Below are 20,949 nucleotides of genomic sequence, written 5' to 3'. Positions count from 1 at the left end.
AGAGGTTGCCTACATTTCCCAGTAGTTCTCAAGTTGCATCTTGCAAGAGCTCTCATTCAACTGCAGGATAAACCCTGAAGGGCCAGGCTGGGGTTTTCAGTTTTCATTCCTGTTTGAGGAGGGGGTATGTATTGAGTTGGGGAGAGGGTCTGTTGCTAACAAGGGAGGAAGAGAAGAGGAAAGGGGGTGGGGGTGGCCCAGGGTTCAGAGTGGTGAAGTGGAAGGACGTGTTCCCTTGGTCATAGGGAAACAGGAATGCCAGGAAGACATACCTCTGCAGGAAGGTGGTGCCACCCTCCTGCACCTTCAGCCTGTGTGGTAACCTCCTGGCGTGCGTGCGTGCATGTCTAAGAGAGAGGGAGAGCCAGTCATGTGCACCACCCCCATCACCACTATTCCTTAGCAGCCTCTCATGTATTCCCATGCAGCTCCTTGCTAGTCCCTGGGTTCAGAACCCAGCTCTGCCACTACTCCCCTGTGATCTGGGTGAGAAAATTGCTGTGAGCGCTGGGGGGGGGAGCAGCACACAGCCTGTAGGCTTGCAATGCCTGGAAGCTCTAAAAAAATTCATAGTCACTGGTTCAGAGCCCTGGGCTTGCCTGCACAAGGCACATACAAGAAGCAGCTACTGAGTTGATGCTTCCTGCTCCTTCCCTACCTTCCTTCTCTCTCTCTCACTCTTTGTAAAATCAATCACTAAAAAAAAAAAAAACCCTTAAAATTTTTTTTTAAAAATTCATGGATTCAGGCCCTGGCCGGTTGGCTCAGCGGTAGAGCGTCAGCCTGGCGTGTGGGGGACCCGGGTTCGATTCCTGGCCAGGGCACATAGGAGAGGCGCCCATTTGCTTCTCCACCCCTCCTCCTTCCTCTTTGTCTCTCTCTTCCCCTCCCGCAGCCGAGGCTCCATTGGAGCAAAGATGGCCCGGGTGCTGGGGATGGCTCCTTGGCCTCTGCCCCGGGCGCTGGAGTGGCTCTGGTTGCGGCAGAGCGATGCCCCGGAGGGGCAGAGCATCGCCCCCTGGTGGGCAGAGCATCGCCCCTGGTGGGCGTGCTGGGTGGATCCTGGTCAGGCACATGCGGGAGTCTGTCTGACTCTCTCTCCCCGTTTCCAGCTTCAGAAAAATAAATAAATAAATAAATTCATGGATTCATTGGCAAGGGTGTGTGATCGTTCCAATCTGAGGGACAGGCAGGAAAGGGCTTAGGGGAATCCGGGGCAGGCCAGCGGGGCAGGCTCCAGGCCTCGTTGTGTGTGTGCACTGGGAGCTGGTGAAGGGGCGTGGCTTGGTTGACACGGCTGCTCTCCAGCTGTGGAAGCAGGTCACATTTGTGGTGCTGAGTTTTGGCAGCCCAGGCACTAACACTCCAGTAGTGGAGGGAAGCCCGAGTGAGCTCACCTGATCTGGACTGGAGTCCCGGAGGGCTTCACAGAGGAGGTAATGCTGAGCTGGGCATTGAAGGATGGGTAAGAGTTTATCAAACAAAAAAGTCAGGGTAGAGGCCCTGGCCGGTTGGCTCAGTGGTAGAGCGTCGGCCTGGTGTGCAGAAGTCCCGGGTTCGATTCCGGCCAGGGCACACAGGAGAAGCACCCATTTGCTTCTCCACCCCTCCCCCTCTCCTTCCTCTCTGTCTCTCTCTTCCCCTCCCGCAGCCGAGGCTCCACTGGAGCAAAGATGGCCCAGGCGCTGGGGATGGGTCCTCGGCCTCTGCCCCAGGTGCTAGAGTGTGTCTGGTCGCAACAGAGCGACGCCCTGGAGGGGCAGAGCCTCGACCCCTGGTGGGCGTGCCGGGTGGATCCTGGTCGGGCGCATGCGGGAGTCTGTCTGACTGTCTCTCCCCGTTTCCGGCTTCAGAAAAATACAGAAAAAAAAGTCAGGGTAGAGCAGTGTAAGCAGAGAACAGAACATATGTAAAACCCTGGAGGAGGCAAGAGTGTGTGTCAGAGACACTCCTAGACCTTCTTTGAATTTCCGCACTCTGGCCTGTCCTTCCCCAGCACCTGAGGCCTGCAAATCCACTGTGAGCATCCTTTGCTCCAAGATAATGGAAAAATTATTTTTACCAAGAGTCCCCTTGGGCCCTGGTGGTGACATGCATCATTCTCACCAGCAGGGAGTGCTCACACAATCATGTCTTTCATGGAAGAGTGGCCAGGTGGGCACAGGCAGAGCGACCTGTCATTTGTCAGGATCGGAGGCTTCTGTTCTGGGGAGTAGGCACAGCGGGCCCTGACGACACTGTGCGGGGTGCCCTCCCATGGCCCCACAGATCACACACCACCCTGAGAAGACACTCAGTCACACAGCCCTCAGTACAAGTACTTTATTTCAATTACAATAGTGCCACACCAAAACTACAGTAGCACAGAACATGATACAAAAAATAGATTCCCAGCTCCAAAACTCATGTCTCCTGGGCCTAAGGGGAGGGGTCTCTCTGTTCCTCCCTGTACCCCCACCCCCATAGCACACCAGGAAGCAATTAGTGTAGTGCAAACTACATTCCCTCTGGCTACACCCTCAGCCCTAGGGCACGTGCTTCTGGCTGGAGGGTCCCAGTCCCTGGTGCCAACAGACACCCTCAAGGACTGGGACCTAGGGGAAGGCTGAAGGCAGGAGGGCCGGCAGGGGTCAGGACGGGGAAAGCCTACTCTATGCGGCAAGGTGCGTGTGGCAGACTCTAACTCTAGCTCCTTGTCCGGCTCCCATCCTGCTTTGCTCTGAAGAGCTCCCAGGAGGCCTGCTGCTTGCAGGGACCAGGGAACCCACTCCCCACACCCCTGCCCCAGCCCTGGGGTTGATCTGAGGTGGGTGAGGCAGTGGCTGAGCTATCGCTGCCATTCGGCAAGGAAGATCTTGCGTAGTGGGCAGGGCAAGTCAAGGGCCTGGGCAGGTGGGGCCCAGCCAGGCTGCCTAGGCTGCCGATACGGAAAACCGTGGTGGGCACTGGCTGCTCTTGCCACGTCACAGGTGCCTGCTTCCCCAGAGGGCCAGAGTGGGGCTCCAATTAGCACCACCTGGGGGAACTTCTGCACTGTGGCCTCGAGGAAAGGATGGCATTCCTGGTCCGGACACCACAGGGCAGGCTGAAGGCTGGGGAAACTCTCCCGCAGCTGAGAGCATTTCCCAAGGAGAGGAGCCATCTAGCTAAAGGAATTGTCTTGATTCAAGCCCAGCTCCATCCCTGAGGGTGGGTGGAGCCAGGGCAAGTGCAGGAGTTTCTGACTTCTGACCTCAGGGGCACTGGCCTGCAGGCCGGGGCTTCTGCGCTGGTGTGAGAGGCAGTTGTGGGCATTGGGAGTAGGGGGCATGGCCTTATGTTCCAGACAGGACACTTAGGGGCTTCACTGAGGTGGCCAGGGGGCTCTGGGGGACAGGGCTGCCTCCCTCAGATAAGGCACTAGAGAAGAGAGGGCAAGGACTGCTGGATCCTGGGAGCCAGGCCCTGGCCGAGGGGTGGAGGGCAGAGCTCAGAGGAAGGACCAGGGACCTCTGAGACCTCTTCTCTCTTTTTCCTCCTCTGGGGAAGAGGGCTGGCAAAGTGAACTCTGAAGTGGATAGGGTAGAAGTTGCTGCAGAGGTGACGGGCCCCCCAGGATAGACAGAAGAATGGCCAAAAGAGGAGGGAAGAGAGTCCGGGAGAGTATATCTGATGGGGGCATGTCAGCCTCACAAAGCTCCGGTGGTCCAGATCCAGGGTACTTGGGCACCCCAGACTGGGTTTGAGGGCCCTGACCTGGCCTCCTGTTGCTACAGCTATCAGTCTCCTGCTGCGGCTTTGGGGATCAGACCTTCCTTGCTGGGTTCCCACTGCTGGACTCTGGGAACAGAGGCAAGTTCACTCAGAAGGGTGGTGCCAATGAGCTGGGCCTCCCTCTGCCTGGCCTCCGCGCCTTTCCTCTGCACCGGGTGAGATCGGGTATTCCAAGGGCTGAAGCCGCCCTCTGGGGACCTGCTCAATGGCCCGGGGGTCGCTGCCTCAGCTCAACCTTGCAGTGAGCGAGGAAGAGAGACGGGTAAGTCAGTGGGACTTCCCATGTCCACAGGTTATTTAGAAAAACAGAACATAATAAATATACTAAGCCTTTCCTTTAAAAAAAAAAAAGTGTTTTCAATGTATTATTTCCCTGAAGATTTCCAGTGTATTCCACAATGTTTAAAAAATAGTTTCCCCAAAAATATATATTTAAAGCATTTGACACAGTGGCATTTGTGGTGATTCTGGCACTGGATGTAGGTGTGGGGCTGTGTCCACTGCCCTTGTTGGCGTGGGGCCCAGGCCTGGTAAGCCACCAGCCTGAGACCCAAATGCCCTTCAGAGTCGGCACACGCGTGCCTGGGACAGCAGGGTCTTCGCAGGGGATCAAATCTCGGATTATGCTGAGAACCCACATCGCAGGCTCAGTTCCGGCTGAAAACCCTCCAGTGTGGGGTAGGGGTCTGGGTGTCCGGGGGGCTGGGCGACACCCTGGGCACTGGATGGAGGGAGCAGCCTGTTGGCTCCACCCTCAGGGCTCGTTCTCGGTCCCTCCCCCTTCTCCGTCTTGGCTCTTGGTGCTCTGCCCCTCACCAGACTTCACACTTGTGATGTGGGTTCATAGGCGAGCCCCGTGGGCAGTGGAAGTGTTCCGAGAACTCCTTCGAGTTGGAGACAGAACCGATGACCCGGAAGCGGGAGGGGCTGTGGGGGTCGGTGATGAGGCCCTCATGGGTGCTCTCAGGCGTGCGGACGGAGCACCAGACCTTTGTGAGGGTGACAAGGGAGAGGCCGACGTCACTGTGGGGTCCTGAGGTGGCCAGACTGGCCCCGTGCACCACAGGAGAGGAATGAGCCCCCCCACCTGGTTCTAAGACCCCCCCAGGAGTCAGGAGGGCCTGCTAAGTGGGTAGGAGAGAAACAGCGGGCTGGTATGCTGTCTCCAGTTGGGTTCCTGCAGCTGAGCGACATCTCCCTGTCCAGGCCTCTGTGCTAGATTTCATCTGAACACAGGATCCGGTCCCCAAACCACTCTGAAAATCTCAGATTGAGTCCACATCACTCACTTCCTGGGCAGGACCACTGTCTAATGTTCCGGTAGCACCAAGTGCCAAGAGAAGGTTATACGCTGAATGCCATCTCAAAGTACACCCTGGATATTGAGTTTAAGAAACTTCTAGAAGCCCAGAACCAAAAGGCCCGTTAGTGATCACCTTGTCCTCTCAACTACCTGATACAGTAATCTTTAACAGCACTCTAGGTCCTTCCTCGACTCTAATGACAGGAAGTTCACCCTCTCACAGGGTCCTCCCCCTTGCACAGTGAGCTAGAGGCTCTCAGCTGAGGGGAACGTGCCTTTGGCTCTCAAAGCTCCTGGAACACCAAGACACCAGAATGGGCCTGAGTTTGGCTTTTTCTTATTGCACTCACCTGCGCAAACCCCAGGAAGAAGAGCTGGTTGTTGGTGAGACCCAGGGTGGGCAAGGTCTGCTCGGCCCCGTTCTTCTTCACCCAGTTCTGGTAGGCCTGGGGGCAGAGAACACAGAGCTCAGGGCTCCCATGGCACAAGAGCGGGCCAGGTGGTGACGGAGGGGCTAGTGTGGGAGATCTCGGGATGTTCTACCCTGTAGAGATGGTTTCTGGGGTTTGGGCCTCAGCTCCAATGGCCCAGCTCAGCCCAGAGAAGCCATCTTCTCTGCTTCCTCTCATTCCAAACACAAGCACATTCAACCCTATGGCTCTGAGTACCATCCACATGCCGATGGCTCTCAAGTGCATGCTTTGTATACTCAACAATCCCAGCCGGACCTCCAAGATGCATCTCCAACCCAACAGCACAGACAGAATGAAACACACACACACACACACACACACACACACACACACACACACACACACTCCCCATCACAGTAAATGGCACCTAGGTACCGCCAAGATGCATCTCTAACCCAACAGCACAGACAGAATGAAAGACACACACACACACACACACACACACACACACACACACTCCTCATCACAGTAAATGGCACCTAGGTACTGAGGCACAAACCCCAGAACTCCTCTTTCTCTCCTCCCTTCCTCCCTCCCTCCTTCCCTCCCTCTGTCTTTTCCTTCCTAATTTTTCCACTGATTTGAAAGAGAGAAGAAGAGGAGGGAGAGCAAGAGAGATGACAAGGGAGAGAGAGAAGCATCCAGTCATTGTTTCACTCATTGATTGCTTCTTGTATGTGCCCTGACAGGGGGTCAGATCCACAATCTCTGTCGCTCCGGGTCGACGCTTTATTCACTGAGCCCCCCAGGCCAGGGCCCTCTGACTCTTTATTTATGAAAAAAAAAACTTTAAATTTATTTATTAATTTTTAGATTAGAAACCTACTCAGAGCCATAGGGTTGAATGTGCTCAGGTTTAGATTAGATTTAGAGAGAAAGAGAGAGAAGAAAGAAGAAGAGAGAAAGAGGGAGAAACATCGATTTGTTGTTCCACCCACTTACACATTCACTGGTTGATTCTTATAAGTGCCCCGACGACGGATGGAACCTGCAACCTTGGCACGTTGGAACGGCATTCTAACCAACTGAGCTCCCCAGGCAGGGTCTCTGATTCCTCTCTTCCAGTAAGAGCAAACAGCCCAAATCTGACTACTTCTCACACTTCCCATGGCTCCATCCCATTTCCTTCCTGCCTGGACAACCTCAGAACACCTCTCTAACTAGTCTGCTTGACTCAGACCGGTCCAATTCCTATTCCAACATAGCAACTTAAGTCATCCTCATAAAGCAGGGGTTGGCAGACTTTTCCTGCAAAGGGCCAGAGAGTAAATATTTTCAGCTTTGGAGGCTAACCGGTCTGTTTCCACCACTCAGTTCTGCCGCGGTATTGTGAAAGCAGCTACAGACATCATCGAAACGGACGGGCCTGGCTGCACCCCCCCACAAGTTTTATTTACAAAAACCGGCTGAGGGCTGGATTTGGCCAGCAGGCTGTAGGTTTGCTGACTCCTGTTTTAAAGGATAAATTGGACTATGCCATTGCTTTATTCAGAGGCGGATTAAGGTTGGTTGAGGCCCTGGGCGCAGAAGAAAATACTGGGCCCCTTACATTAGAAAAAAGTGTCAAGTTGGGGTTTTGTAGGGCCCTTCAGAAGGGGGGGCCCAGGGCACGCACCCAGTGTGCCTGCATCTGGCTTTATTTAAAAACCCTGCAGCATACTCAGAAATCAGAGGCATTTTTATACACCAACAATGAACAGTCAGAAAGAGAAATTAAGGAAACAATCCCCTTCACTATTACAACCAAAAAAATAAAGTACCTAGGAGTAAATTTAACCAAGAAGACTAAAGACTTGTACTTGGGCCTGACCAGGTGGTGGCGCAGTGGATAGAGCGTCGGACTGGGATGCAGAAGGACCCAGGTTCGGGACCCCGAGGTCGCCAGCTTGAGCGCGGGCTCATCTGGCTTGAGCAAACAGCTCACCAGCTTGGACCCAGGGTCGCTGGCTCCAGCATGGGGTTACTTGGTCTGCTGAGGGCCCACGGTCGGGGCACATGTGAGAAAGCAATCAATGAGCAACTAGGAAGTTGCAACGCACAACGAGAAACTGATGATTGATGCTTCTCATCTCTCTCCGTTCCTGTCTGTCCCTGTCTATCTCTGCCTCTGTAAAAAAAAAAAAAAAAAAAAAAAAAGACTTGTACTTGGAAAATTACAAAGCATTGATAAAAGAAATCAAGGAAGATACAAACAAGTGGAAGCATATACCGTGCTCATAGTTAGGAAGAATAAACATCATTAAAATGTCTATATTACCCAAAGCAATCTATAAATTCAATGCAATACCAATTAAAATACCAATGACATACTTCAAAGATATAGACCACATATTCCAAAAATTTATATGGAACAAAAAAGAACACGAATAGCCTCAGCAATCTTAAAAAAGAAGAATAAAGTGGGAGGTATCACACTTCCCGATATCAAGTTATACTACAAGGCCATTGTACTCAAAACAGCCTGGTACTGGCATAAGAATAGGCATATAGATCAATGGGACAGAACAGAGAACCCAGAAATAAACCCACAGTTCTATGGACAACTGATATTTGACAAAGGAGGTAAGGAAATACAATGGAGTAAAGACAGCTTCTTTAACAAATGGTGTTGGGAAAATTGAACAGCTACCTGCAAAAAAATGAAACTAGATCACCAGCTTACACCACTCACAAAAACAAACTCAAAATGGATAAAAGACTTAAATGTAGGCCGTGAAACCATAAGCATCTTAGAAGAAAACATAGGCAGTAAGCTCTCCGACATCTCTCGGAGCAATATATTTGCTGATTTATCTCCACGGGGAAGTGAAATAAAAGACAGGATAAACAAATGGGACTATATCAAACTAAAAAGCTTTTGCACAGCTAAAGACAACAAGAACAGAATAAAAACACAAACTACACAATGGGAGAACATATTTGACAATACGTCTGATAAGGGGTTAATAACCAAAATTTATAAAGAACTTGTAAATCTCAACACCAGGAAGACAAACAATCCAATCCAAAAATGGGCAAAAGAGATGAATAGACACTTCTCCAAAGAGGACATACAGATGGCCAATAGGCATATGAAAAAATGCTCAATATCACTAATAATTAGAGAAATGCAAATTAAAACCACAATGAGATATCACCTCACACCAGCCAGAATGGCGCTGTCAGCCTAACCAGGTGGTGGCACAGTAGATAACACGTCAAGCTGGGACCCTGAGTACCCAGGTTCCAAACCCTGAGGTCACCGGCTTGCGCGTGGGCTCATCCAGCTTGAGCTCGGGGTCGCTGGCTTGAGTGTGGGATCATAGACATGACCCCAAGGTCACTGGCTTGAACAAGGGGTCATCAACCAAACAACACAGAATAAGTGCTGGCGAGGATGTGGAGAAAAGGGAACCCTCCTGCACTGCTGGTGGGAATGCAGACTGGTGCAGCCACTGTGGAAAACAGTATGGAGATTCCTCAAAAAACTGAAAATCAAACTGCCTTTTGACCCAGCTATCCCACTTTTAGGAATATACCCCAAGGACACCATAGAACGGCTCCAAAAGGAGAAATGCACCCCCATGTTTGTGGCAGCATTGTTCACAATAGCGAAGATCTGGAAACAGCCCAAGTGTCCGTCAGAGGACAAGTGGATTAAAAAGCTTTGGTACATATATACTATGGAATACTACTCAGCCATAAGAAATTATGACATCGGATCATTTACAATAACATGGATGGACCTTGATAACATTATACGGAGTGAAATAAGTAAATCAGAAAAAAAACTAAGAACTATAGGAATCCATACATAGAAGGGACATAAAAATGAGACTCAGAGACATGAACAAGAATGTGATGGCAACAGGGGTGGGGAGTGGGGGGAGGGGGGGATGGGGCGAAGAAGAAGAGAGGGGTTGCGGGAGGGGAGGGACACAAAGAAAACCAGATAGAAGGTGACAGAAGATGATTTCACTTTGGGGGAGGGGTATACAGCACAATCAAATGTCAAAATAATCTAGAGATGTTTTCTCTCAACATATGTACCCTGATTTATCAATGTCACTGCATTAAATTTAATAAATAAATAAAAAAAAACCTGCAGCAGCCTAACCAGGTGGTGGCACAGTAGATAACACATCAAGCTGGGACCCTGAGTACCCAGGTTCCAAACCCTGAGGTCACCGGCTTGCACGTGGGCTCATCCAGCTTGAGCTCGGGGTCGCTGGCTTGAGTGTGGGATCACAGACATGACCCCAAGGTCACTGGCTTGAACAAGGGGTCACTGGCTCTGCTGTAGCCCCCCGCTCAAGGCACATATGAGAAGACAATCAATGAACAACGAAAGTCCTGCAACCATGAGATGATGTTTCTTATCTTTCTCCCTTCCTGTCTCTTTTTCTTTCTCACTTAAATAAACAGCCTGACCTGTGGTGGCTCAGTGGATAAAGCGTCGACCTGGAAATGCTGAGGTCACCGGTTCAAAACCCTGGGCTTGCCTGGTTAAGGCACATATGGGAGTTGATGCTTCCAGCTCTCCCTCCTTCTCTCTCTCTGTCTCTCTCTTCTCTGTCTCTCTCTCTCCCTCTCTAAAAATGAATAAAAAAATTTTTCTTAAAAAAAAAATTAAAAATAAACAAACAAACAAAAAAACAAAACCTGGCAGCAACTCCCACTGGAACCAGAATAAAACCCAAGCTCCTTGCTCTGGGTTCCGCCACTCCCCCCAACATCACCTCCCCAACTTGGCCCTGCTCTCCTCTACTCTGCCACATCCTTCTTCCTGCCCTTGAACTTGCCAGGTGCATGTGTCCATCTCGTGGCCTTGATAACATTATACGGAGTGAAATAAATAAATCAGAAAAATTTCCCACCTTTTCCTGCCTCTTCCTCATCATTTTGTTCTCAGCTCAAATAACCCTTCCAGAAAGCTGCCCCCTCCCCCCTCCCCCACTAAATGATCTTATTTGTTTCAGTGTGCATGGCCTTCCTGTCCCCTCCCTGCCTTACTACAGTTGTGACTTTGAGAGTGGGACCCCTGTCTGTCGTAACCACAGAAACTCCAGTGTCCAAACGACGCATGGTGGGCAGGTTCGCAATACATGTTCATTGGCCAGTGAGCCTCACACAAGTTACCGAAGGTCTCTGGGCTCCGTGTCCTCAACTGCCAAACGGGGGCTGTGAGGCCTCACTGTGACGTGCTGGGGGCACGGAGCGCAGAGCCCAGCACATGATGAGGCCTCATAAATGGCACGGCTCTGTCATTCTGCCCTTCCTATCGAGGTGAGGAGGAAGCTCTGTGTCGCTCTGATGGGTACCTCGCCCTTTTCTCTCGTGGCTTCTGCTATCGCTCCCACCCAACTCAGCTACTGTTTTTCTTTTTTTCTTTTTAAAAAGATTTTACTTATTGACTTTAGAGAGAGGATAGAGAGAGAAAGGAGGGGGAGGAGCAGGAAGCATCAACTTGTGGTTGCTTCTCTTATGTGCCCTGACCAGGCAAGCCTGGGGTTTTGAACTGGCAACCTCAGCGTTTCAGGTCAGTGCTCTATCCACTGCGCCACCACAGGTCAGGCAGCTATCATTTCTGAATGTCAGTCTGGTTCAGGCCCTGTGCCCCAGCTGTCACATGTCACACACCCCAGTGATGCAGGAATTAGGGACTCAGCCAAGCCTGCTGAGGCTCAAGGAAGCCAGGTGACTTACTCCGGAACCAGGACTCAACCTGGAACTGGCTCCATGACTAGTGTCCCTGTCTTCCCCTTCTGGGCCCACTGCTGCCCGAATCAGTGGTGGCTTCCCCCGCACAGGGAAGAACAGGCAGGACTTCCAGTGGGTCCAACCCAAGCTCTTTCCTGTGTCTCTGGCAGGCTGGACTCAAGAGCAGCAAGCCTTCTGTGTGCTGAGCTCTGTGTCAAGCGTTGTCACAGACACCCTCTCAATTCGTCCTCACTACACCTGGTTCACAGGTGAGGACACTGAAGCTCACAGAGTGGCTGCCACCTGCCCGACTGTCTATAATGTCCCAGACCTGGGCCTGGACCGTGTGTGGGGGCTTACCCGATAGGCTGTCCGTAATGGCCCAGACCTGGGCCCGGACCGTGTGTGGGGGCTTACCCGACAGGCTGTCCGTAATGGCCCAGACCTGGGCCCGGACCGTGTGTGGGGGCTTACCCGACAGGCTGTCCGTAATGGCCCAGACCTGGGCCCGGACCGTGTGTGGGGGCTTACCCGACAGGCTGTCCGTAATGGCCCAGACCTGGGCCCGGACCGTGTGTGGGGGCTTACCCGATAGGCTGCCTTGAGGCCCCCGTTGTCGGCGATGTTCTCCCCGAGGGTGTGCCGGCCGTTCACTGGCTCCCCATTCACGCTGTAGTTGCCATACTGCTCCACCATGCACTCCGTCTGCCGCTTGAAGGCCTCCACGGACGAGTTCTTCCACCAGGGCCGGAGGTTCCCATCCTTGTCATACTCCCGTCCTGCAGTATCACAGGGAAGCATCAAATCAAGGGGAAGAGGCAGATGGAGCCTGTTGCTGCTGCTGCTGCACCCCTCCTCCGGTGAAAAATGGAGGCATCCATCTACACCCATGACCACCCCACGCTGGAGAGACGGTGCCACTGAGTACTAAAGGGCGGGATGAATTAGCCAGTCTGGGTGGTGGTGAGGACACGCAGAAATATGATCCAAGCAAAGGACCAGCATATGTCAAGTTTCAGTGGTCAAGGTTGCTAAGAACCTCTGACCCTGAGCCCAAGAGGGGTAAGTGGAGCTGGTGGCACTAGTCACAGCCTCTGAGGTCCAGCCTCCTTCTTGGCTTTGGGGTCCACAAGGCAAGAGGCAATGGGGAGGATACTGAATGTTAGCTGCCGAGGAGGGGAATGCCCTCAACTCCTGTGACTGAGGTCAGACCAGAGGAGTCTCTGGAGTAGTGAGCAGGGGTATGTTCCCACTTAGTACCCACCCCCGAGGACTGGACCCCTTCCTGGAGCAGGGTGCTCCACAGTGCATCTGACACAGTCCTCACAGTCACCAACCGAGGCTGGGATCACCATGCCCATTTTATAGACAAGGAAACAGAGGCTTGGAGAAATGATGGGACTTGCTGAAGTTCACACCATCAGCGGGAGGCAGAGGCAGGATTTGAACCCAGATCCTTCTGTCTGAAGGTAAAGACCCTGAGATGTGAAAGAAGCTAAAGCAGAGTCAGGGGGGGCCAGGAAGCTGGTGGGCCCCACCTGAAGGGAACCCTAAGGAGCCCATACCTTGATCATCAAAAGCATGAGTCAGCTCATGGCCCACGACGACGCCGATGCCACCAAAATTTAAGGCACTGGAGAGGAGGACATGAAGGTGAATGTGATGCTATGAGGGGAGGGATCATCACTTCCCAGGGCTGGACACATGACACAGAGCAGAGCTCCAGAGCGCCCTGTGGGGACGTGGCTGCAGCCGAGCCTGAAGCCAGTCATTAGCGGGTAGGTAAGCCGGCCCCGGTCAGCCTGTGCCCACTAAATGCCAGGCACTGTGCTGCATGCTCCACAGAACTGCACTCTTCTCTTTGGTCATCTCAAAAGAGTTAGGCATGAGTGACCGACTCTATCAACGAGCAAAACAAGGCTTGGAATGGTACAATCACTGTCCAAGGGCCACCCGGTCAGTAAAGCGAGGCCCGTGTGGGTTTCCTTTCTGAAGACAGCGCCCTCACCCTTCCCAACTCCCCAGCTGTGACTGTTCTAAAACACCATGAGAGGCGCATTCCCCCACACTGGGCTCCTCCACACCTTTCCCCCAGGTTCCCTCTGTGCAAGGGCTTCTAGAATTGGGAGACGCTGGAGAGAAGAACAGGGGAGTAAGGATATTCTCTCTGCAACTTCTCTGAATGTCCGTGGGGCAGATGGTGCTCAGTGAGACTGGCTGAATCGTGTTGTCAGCTGTGGGCCACAGGGCTGGGCCGGGGGTCCGCTGAGGGGTGGGGGAAGGAGACAGCACAGGAACACCAGAAGCATCGTACTTGGGTGAAGAGCGGGTGTAGAACGGGGCCTGCAGGATTCCGGCCGGAAACACAATCTCGTTCTTGGTGGGCGAGTAGTAAGCATTCACCATGGGAGGAGTCATGCTCCACCTGCAAGCAACATGCCCGTGAACAAACAGGACAGCTTGGGGGAGGGAGGGTGGGGACAGCCCACTGGGAGGGTGTCAAGTGCCTTAAAGACATGGATTCCCCTTGACCCCAGGCCCAAGTGCACACCAGTAAAGGGACATCCACAGCAACACTGTTTTTGAGAGGGGCAACTGGGAAACACCTAAATGTCTTATATTAACTAAGGGACCGGTTAAACCTGATGTCACACCACACAACCGAACACCAAAGCTCTTACAGAGAGCCCGGTGGACTATTATACAGTATCACTGTCTCAGCTCACATTGTATCTATCCATCAGCAGTTTTCAAAACATGGTCTGTGGATTCCTGGTGGGCGGGGGTGCAGTTCAGTTCCTTTTCAGGGGTCTGTGAGGTCAAACTATTTTCATAATAACATTAAGACGTTTTTGTCTTTTCCACTGTGTTGACATTTATACCAATAGCTTAAAAATAAAAGCCATTTTCATTGAAGAACATCCTTGATGATGCAGCATAACCATTCATTTTATTAAAGCTAGACGCTTGCGCATAAGACCTTCAATACCGTGTGACCACACAGGAAGTCCGCCGCGGTGTCTCTGGTTTTTTCCCCAGAACACTAACTGTACGTGACAGGATGGCAGACAAAATGGGACATTTCAAATGTGGGTCTTGGGCAGACATTTTCTTGAAAATGAATAAAAAAATGAGCTCGTCACCTCAAGGAAAACAACTGACACCATTTATCGCCAATGATACAAATTTAAGGTTTCAAAAAAAAAAAAAAGAAAGAGATGTTTCAAGCAAAAATCAAAATTCTGAAAAACTTGTATCAGTCACCGCAATTGTCAGCTTCCAATATGTAAAGACTTTTCTCAGGAGGTCAATGGTGATGTTTACAGATGTGGCTTCTCTGTGATGTATAATGGAAGTGAGCAGGACGGGTGGATTTTAGTGTAACAGAGTATGAAAAGTTCATGGGTACAGTTTCCGATTCCACAGTGCAAGCAGCCTTTAAGAAACTACCACTACTTGAGTTTTGGTTTAATATCGATAAAGAAGGTGCACTAGTATCAGAAAAGACTATTAAAAGACTCCCCCTTTTCCAGCTACACGGCTCTGTCAGACTACACTTTCTTTATATATTTCAAAATAATACACTGCAATAAACTGTGACACAGCATTACAGCGTATGAATAGGCTGTGTGCAATAAAGAGGCAGAATCCAGTTGTCTCCAAGTAAGCCAGACGTTAAAGAGATTTGCAAAAGGTAAAACAATCTCTTTTTTTCCTCGTTAGACTGACAAAATAGTTCTTTTTCATAAACTATGTATAAAAATTGATAATAAACTTCATTAAAAAAAGCTCTCTAGGTCCCATCATTTTTCAAGTGGAGAAGGACCCGGACGGTACATAGTATTGACACATCTGGGCCCTGGAAGATTTTTCTGGTGTGTAGGGGAGGGGCCCGTGAAGAGTGGAGCAGGACAGAAGAACTATCTCTCTTAAGAGCCCAGAAAGCCACTCTGTCTCCGCCAGGTGAGCCCCACAGAGATGTGTGAAGGGGTGCCTGCAGCCATGAAACGATACTGAGAACCTGAAAATACCATACGGGGTGGGGCAAAGGTAGGTTTACAGTTGTTAAGTACGCGAAACACAGAGTTTATTCTTGTATTATTATTTATTAATTATTTTTCATACAAACAACTGTAAACCTACTTTTGTCCCAACCTGTATTTATATGTAGTAATCACGAATACACATCAATGGGTAGGAGATAACATTTGAGTGAAAAATTTTAACCTGATTAAAAGGCCAGGTAAATTCACAAACGATGGCAGTCTCTGTGCCATATTCTGGAGATAAACGAAGGTTTTCTTGTGCATTTTAGGGGTGGGTACCCTGGTTGTAGAAGGGAAACTTAGAGGAAACAAAGATGTTCAAACCCCTGTTGTCCACGAGGGGGCACCAGAGGCAAAGAGAAGTTGCTTTCTCCTTTCGGTAAGATTTAGTCTGCAAAACGTTTTAGGCAGAGGGAATTTAGTCTGAGAACTACTAGTATTGGGATGACTACATCTGAGTTATTTGAGGAGACTTAAAAAAAACAACGGATACCAGGTCTCACTCCAAATTATTTTGATTTAAGGTCTGGGGGACAGGCCAGAAAGCTGTCTTTTAAAAACATACCCCAGAGACTCCTGATGTGCAGTGAGGTTTGGGAATCCCAGCTGTCAGGGGCCTGAACAGAATGCTCTCCAGGCATCTGTGGGGGTCGGCCCTGAGAACCCACCCCTCCCGTTAGTGAGGAATTGGAGGAAACCAGCCCTAGCTGAGGGCCTCCTCTGTGTGACACTCCTCAGAGGTTCTCGCACACCTGCCTGTCACACCAGCTCCGAGGGCTTAAGTGGAGGAGCTGGGACATGATGCCAATCACTCTGCCAACAGCCCGGCACTGGGGGCACACAGTCGACTTATCTCAGCTCCGGCCTGAGCAACACTTCCTTGACCCCTGAGTTCTTCATCTGAGAAGTGGGATGACGGCACGGTTATATCGGCACACGGTACGTGCGCCACAAAGGCGAGCTCAGCCCGGAGCCCCCCACCCCACCCTGTGCCGGGAGCCAGCACCTTCCCGGCGAGGCCCGGACTCACTGGTCTCTGTTGGGAGCCTTCCTGAGCTGGTCGGCAGTGACCCTCCATGAGAAGTTGAAAAAGCGCATGGCGTTCTCGAAGTAGAGGTCCGGGACTGCAGTATACTGGACGAGAGAGCGGTCACGGTCAGAGCACGCCCAGGCAGGAGTACCCCAGATACTTGAACCCAAGCCCTTTTTCAGAAACTGAGGGGCCACGAGGTTAAGGAACTGTTCCGCAGCATGGAGGCTAGCACAAGGAGCTCGGGGCTGCAGGCTTGGGCTCTTCCCTCGGCCCTCACCCTGCTGGGGACTGGCACCCTCTCTCAGTCAAGGGCCCAGGGAGCTCCCCCCATTGCTGGCAACCCCCAGCACATTCACAGGCCCTGTGGCAGTGCATAGGCCCCAGGCAGGTCTCTTCGGTGTTGCGGTGATGGACATGTTCCATGTCTGTGTTGTTCAAAATACTGGCCACATGTGGCTGAGCATTTCAAATGTGGCCAGTGGGACTTTTACATTTCACTTCATTTTAATTAGTTAGCCAGCTATGGCCAGTAACCACCATACTGGACAGCACAGATCTCATCCAGCAAGCCAGGGCTGTCTCAGAAACGTCAGGGGACAGGCATTACTGAGCATCTTCCTCACCCCTCCGCCCGGCCTCTCCGCTCTTTTCGGGTGCGAGGTCCTTCCTTGGGTCCTCCCCCCAAGAGCATTCTGGCTTCATGGCAGGGCTCTAGGAAATGCTGGGCCCTGGTGGCCAGTGCTCTGGGCCCATTGGCTGTTTCCAGGAGCCCCTGGTTTTCATGACACTCCTGAGCATCTTAAATGACTCACAAGGAAAAAGGCTGCAGAATGAGCCTCACGTTCTCAGAAGTGACTTTAACCCTTTGAGTAGTAAGAAATTCATGTATGTCCTTGTGCTCCCTGACCATCCAGAGTACACATTTTAAAAATGTATAAGGCAACATTAAAAAAAGGCAAATGTATGTTCTTCTTGCTTCCATAAATTGGTTATCAAACATGATTTTAAGTCAATAAAACTGGAACTGGAACTAACTTCATCTTTTGAAAAAAAAAACCTCATTCCTGGGGGTCAGCGAGCATAAAAAAACTCGCTACTCAAAGGGTTAATATTCTTAGGTTTGAAATATAATCGTGACAAGAGGTGATTATACTTGAATTTATACATTTCAACCAGAAAAAGGTATAAAAATTTACCTTTCAGGGGAGAAGCACAATCCATTTAAAGGAGCAATTTGCCGAGTGAAAGTTCTAACTACTCAGCATACATCAACTACCTTTGCTGCCGAAACAAAGGTTCAATATGCACTTGACTAGATTGATGCTTCCTTTTTCCCATTAGCATTTCAAGGGCCAAACCAGGGGTCCAGGTTTCTCCAGGAAGGTGGGGAGGACCCTGGGACAGGAGGTAACTCGGGCTGGGAAGGAGGAGGTGATATGAGGAGCTCCATGCTGTCCTCTGCCCACTGATGTTTTAGAGGCACCAATGCTCTCTGCACCTGTTAGGGTCCATTCCCCCCACTGTTTCCCACTCATTGAATGTAGCTGACCACCTCCAGTGGGGGCATGTGGCATTGTCCTGGAACTGACTGCTGGTGGCTCCAGGGAGGCAGGGGCCTCTTGCTGGCTCAGGAGATGAAGGAGCCGGCGACAGCTTCCTCGTGCCTGATCCGTCCCACAGCACATCCTCTCAAGATGTCTTGACAATCCTGGTGCCTCCAGGGTCCCATCCAGACCCAGCCTGCTACTGCCCTTTCCCAAATGGTGACCCCCAGGGATATTTGGGAATGCAAGGGGGTGGGGTGGGAATCACTTACGTCGTTGAATACTTTGTCAAGTTCCTTGGGGTCCATGATAAAGCTGGGGTAGCCTATCATGTTGTAGATTGCGTCTGCCTGGACAGGGGAGACCCAGAGGACAGTGAGTGCCCAGCAATGCTCTGTGGGCGCTGGGCTGATGGGGCCAGGCTCCTCCTACCCCAGGGCTTTCACATCTCTTTCTGGAAACATTCCTCTCTATCTAAATTCTACTTATCCCTTGGGCATCACTTAAATGTCACTTCCTACAGGCAGCCTTTCCTGGTCACCACCCCACCAGACCACATCAGATCCTTCAGTCTCCATTAGACATGTCATGTCTTCCTCGCCCAGTCAGCTTAGTTTGTTTACTTTTTAAAAATTTTTTATTTTAGAGAGAGAGAGAAAGAGGAACATCCTTCTGTTTCTCCACGTGCCCTAACTGGGGATCAAACTGGCAACCTCTGCACTTTGGGTCAATGCTCTAACCATCTAAGCTATCCGGCCATGACATGGTCTGTTTGTTTTCACACAGCCATTAATGCAATCATGTGCTAAAGGCTGTCCCTCCATCCTGCCGGACTGTCCACCCTTTGAAGGGAGAACAGCATCTGGATATCGTCTCTCCTTCATCCACCCTCGATCTGTGGCTGCCACCCACGTGCAGGAAGCGTCGGTCACGTCCTTCGAGCGCCTGCGAGCCTCACCTTCTCCTTGGCTGACTTGCGTGTGTCCTCATCCATCCACTTCAGCGTGCTCAGGCTCTCCTCAAACGCCTTCTTGATCTCCTGGATTATCTCGCTGGCCTGAGGAGACAGGGGTTGAACCTGAAGGTCGGGGCAGTGGACGGGGCCCCAGGCAGGAGGACGAGGCCAGGCCAGAGACTAAGCTCGGGTCTTGGCTCAACGCTTCAGGCTCCCGGGTGTTGGGCTAAGGGGGCGGGGCACAGTCACGTTCCCCAGACTGTTCCTCAGAACACTGATATCCCATAAGACAAGACTAGACTTCCATAAACCGGGCTCCATGGTCACATACAGTGAGGGCAAGCTCCGAGAATGCAGGGCAAGTCTCTTTGCTGCGGGACTTTCCAGCGTTTTTAAGGTGCACCACGCCGCAGTGCAATTCTTTTTGGAGAGGCCAGAACATGCAGCCTCTCCCAGACTTACTGGATCGTGGATTTCCATTTTGATGGAACTGGCTTTACAATCTAGACAACTCGAGTTCTTAGAAGCAGTTTCAGAAATGCTCTAGTAAGGCCGAAGAGGAATGGCCGGCCATTCTCAAGGGCAATGTCACGGGCAGACCTGTCAGCTGAAGATCTGAGACCGGGGAAGGAGGAGTTTCGCATCAGAAAGGGCAGAGGGGCTGATGGCCGGCAGGTGTCGACTCAGACTCTGCATCAGCCCCTCACAGCGAACTCCTCAGCATCCCAGGCCGACGCTCTATCCACTGCGCCACCACCTGGTCAGGCAACAGCGAACTCCTATAATAGGTCTGGGTCTCCCTTTGCTCACCATTGTCTGCAGATGATGTCTATATGATTAATGTAAATAAAAACTATAGCAACAATATAAGTTACCTTTTACTGAACCCTCATTTTGTGCCAGGTGCTCTCATGTGCAGCATGTCATTAACTTCCCCCTGTGGGCGACATCCTCCCGCTCCACGTGACAATGTGGTGAGAATACTGTCCCAAGTCACCCAACCAGGAACTGGTAAATCCAGGATCCGATTTGGTGCCTGGTTGTCTATACATGCTTATAGCTTATGATGTTCCTCTGCCTATCTAGAACAAACTGTCACTATGGAGTGAGAAGAATGTCACACTCTAGGCCAGCACTGCCCTGCCAACATTATCGCGCTGGGTCCTCCGTGCCCATGGAGGTGGAGATGGCTAGACTGCAGAGAGGGTTAAACGAGAGAATTCACCTAAAAGGCCTGGCGCTCAACAACTACTGTGAGTAACTCACACTATTCAAGGCTTTAGAAAACGAGACCTTGGAGCTAAGGCTGGAGCCTGGGCTGGAGAAGGGGAGGCCCAGAGCAGACCAGAGTGCGGGCGGTCCAAGTTCATGAGCAGCCGTCGCTGGCGTGATGTCACAGCCTGTGTCCAAGGGGAGGCACTTACCACGTTCTTGCTGTCCTCCGCGAAGGTCTCTTTCACAAACATGGGCCCCAGGGCAAAGCCCAAGTTGTTTTCCGTGTCACTCACGCAAAACTTCCAGCGAGGAAGACAGGTCTGTTAACATAAGTGGAGTGGTTTGTGAGTCCCTTCCTCCTTCTCAATCCCTGTTCGTCTGGGTGGTAACATCAGCTGGGACCCCTTCTTCCTTCTAGAACTTCAGGGAGAACATTTCTGACCCAGAAGTTATTTTAGGTATTGGACCAAGGGGCCACAGAACATTCCTCATCATGGCCATTGACTGTTTCCTGAATGCAGGCTCCGTGCACAGCAAGCACTTCACAGATGCTACCTTGTCAAGCCATCAAAATGAGCCTGGGAGGCAGGGACAATGGGTGCTTGACAGACAAGGACACTCAGCACAGAGAAGCCTCTGGTCTAGGGTCCTGCAGTGACCGGAACTCTGCTACGCCTGATTCCACACCCATGCACCCACTCGTACCCTGTCCTACCTCCTGGAGGAGACTCGGTATCCTGGTGACAAAGAACCTTGGGGATCTACCTTGTCTGCCCCTGAGCAGCAGGAGAACCTTCCCAGAAGGCCAGGATCCCAGCTGCTCACTGAGAGACTTTGAAGCACCCCTTTGCCCTCAGTCTCACCCTCAAGCCCACTAGCTTACAGGCCCCTGTGCGAGCTAAGACAGGCACCCCGGGGGCTTCAGCCTCATAAGGAAGAGACCAGGCT

At 51.4% G+C, this 20,949-nt stretch overlaps 1 protein-coding gene across 5 annotated transcripts in view; it reads right to left on the bottom strand.

Moving 5' to 3' along the window:
- Positions 1–2,307: 2,307 nt before the first annotated feature.
- Positions 2,308–20,949, bottom strand: part of ECE1 (endothelin converting enzyme 1) — a 113,834-nt gene continuing 95,192 nt past the window's right edge. For all 5 annotated transcript variants that reach the window (XM_066270196.1, XM_066270197.1, XM_066270198.1 and 2 more), the window contains 9 exons: positions 20,211–20,321; positions 18,790–18,888; positions 18,104–18,181; positions 16,285–16,388; positions 13,523–13,633; positions 12,774–12,841; positions 11,797–11,987; positions 5,407–5,502; positions 2,308–4,742 (listed from right to left, as the gene is read on the bottom strand). In XM_066270196.1, coding sequence (XP_066126293.1) covers positions 4,566–4,742; positions 5,407–5,502; positions 11,797–11,987; positions 12,774–12,841; positions 13,523–13,633; positions 16,285–16,388; positions 18,104–18,181; positions 18,790–18,888; positions 20,211–20,321 — 1,035 coding nt within the window. In that variant the 3' untranslated portion in view covers positions 2,308–4,565. The remainder of the gene's footprint in view (positions 4,743–5,406; positions 5,503–11,796; positions 11,988–12,773; positions 12,842–13,522; positions 13,634–16,284; positions 16,389–18,103; positions 18,182–18,789; positions 18,889–20,210; positions 20,322–20,949) is intronic.

This window comes from Saccopteryx bilineata, chromosome 3, assembly GCF_036850765.1.
Source record: "Saccopteryx bilineata isolate mSacBil1 chromosome 3, mSacBil1_pri_phased_curated, whole genome shotgun sequence".
Classification (NCBI taxonomy): domain Eukaryota; kingdom Metazoa; phylum Chordata; class Mammalia; order Chiroptera; family Emballonuridae; genus Saccopteryx; species Saccopteryx bilineata.
The sequence above is the reverse complement of the archived record's forward strand: the minus strand, read 5'-3'. Positions and strand labels throughout refer to the sequence as shown.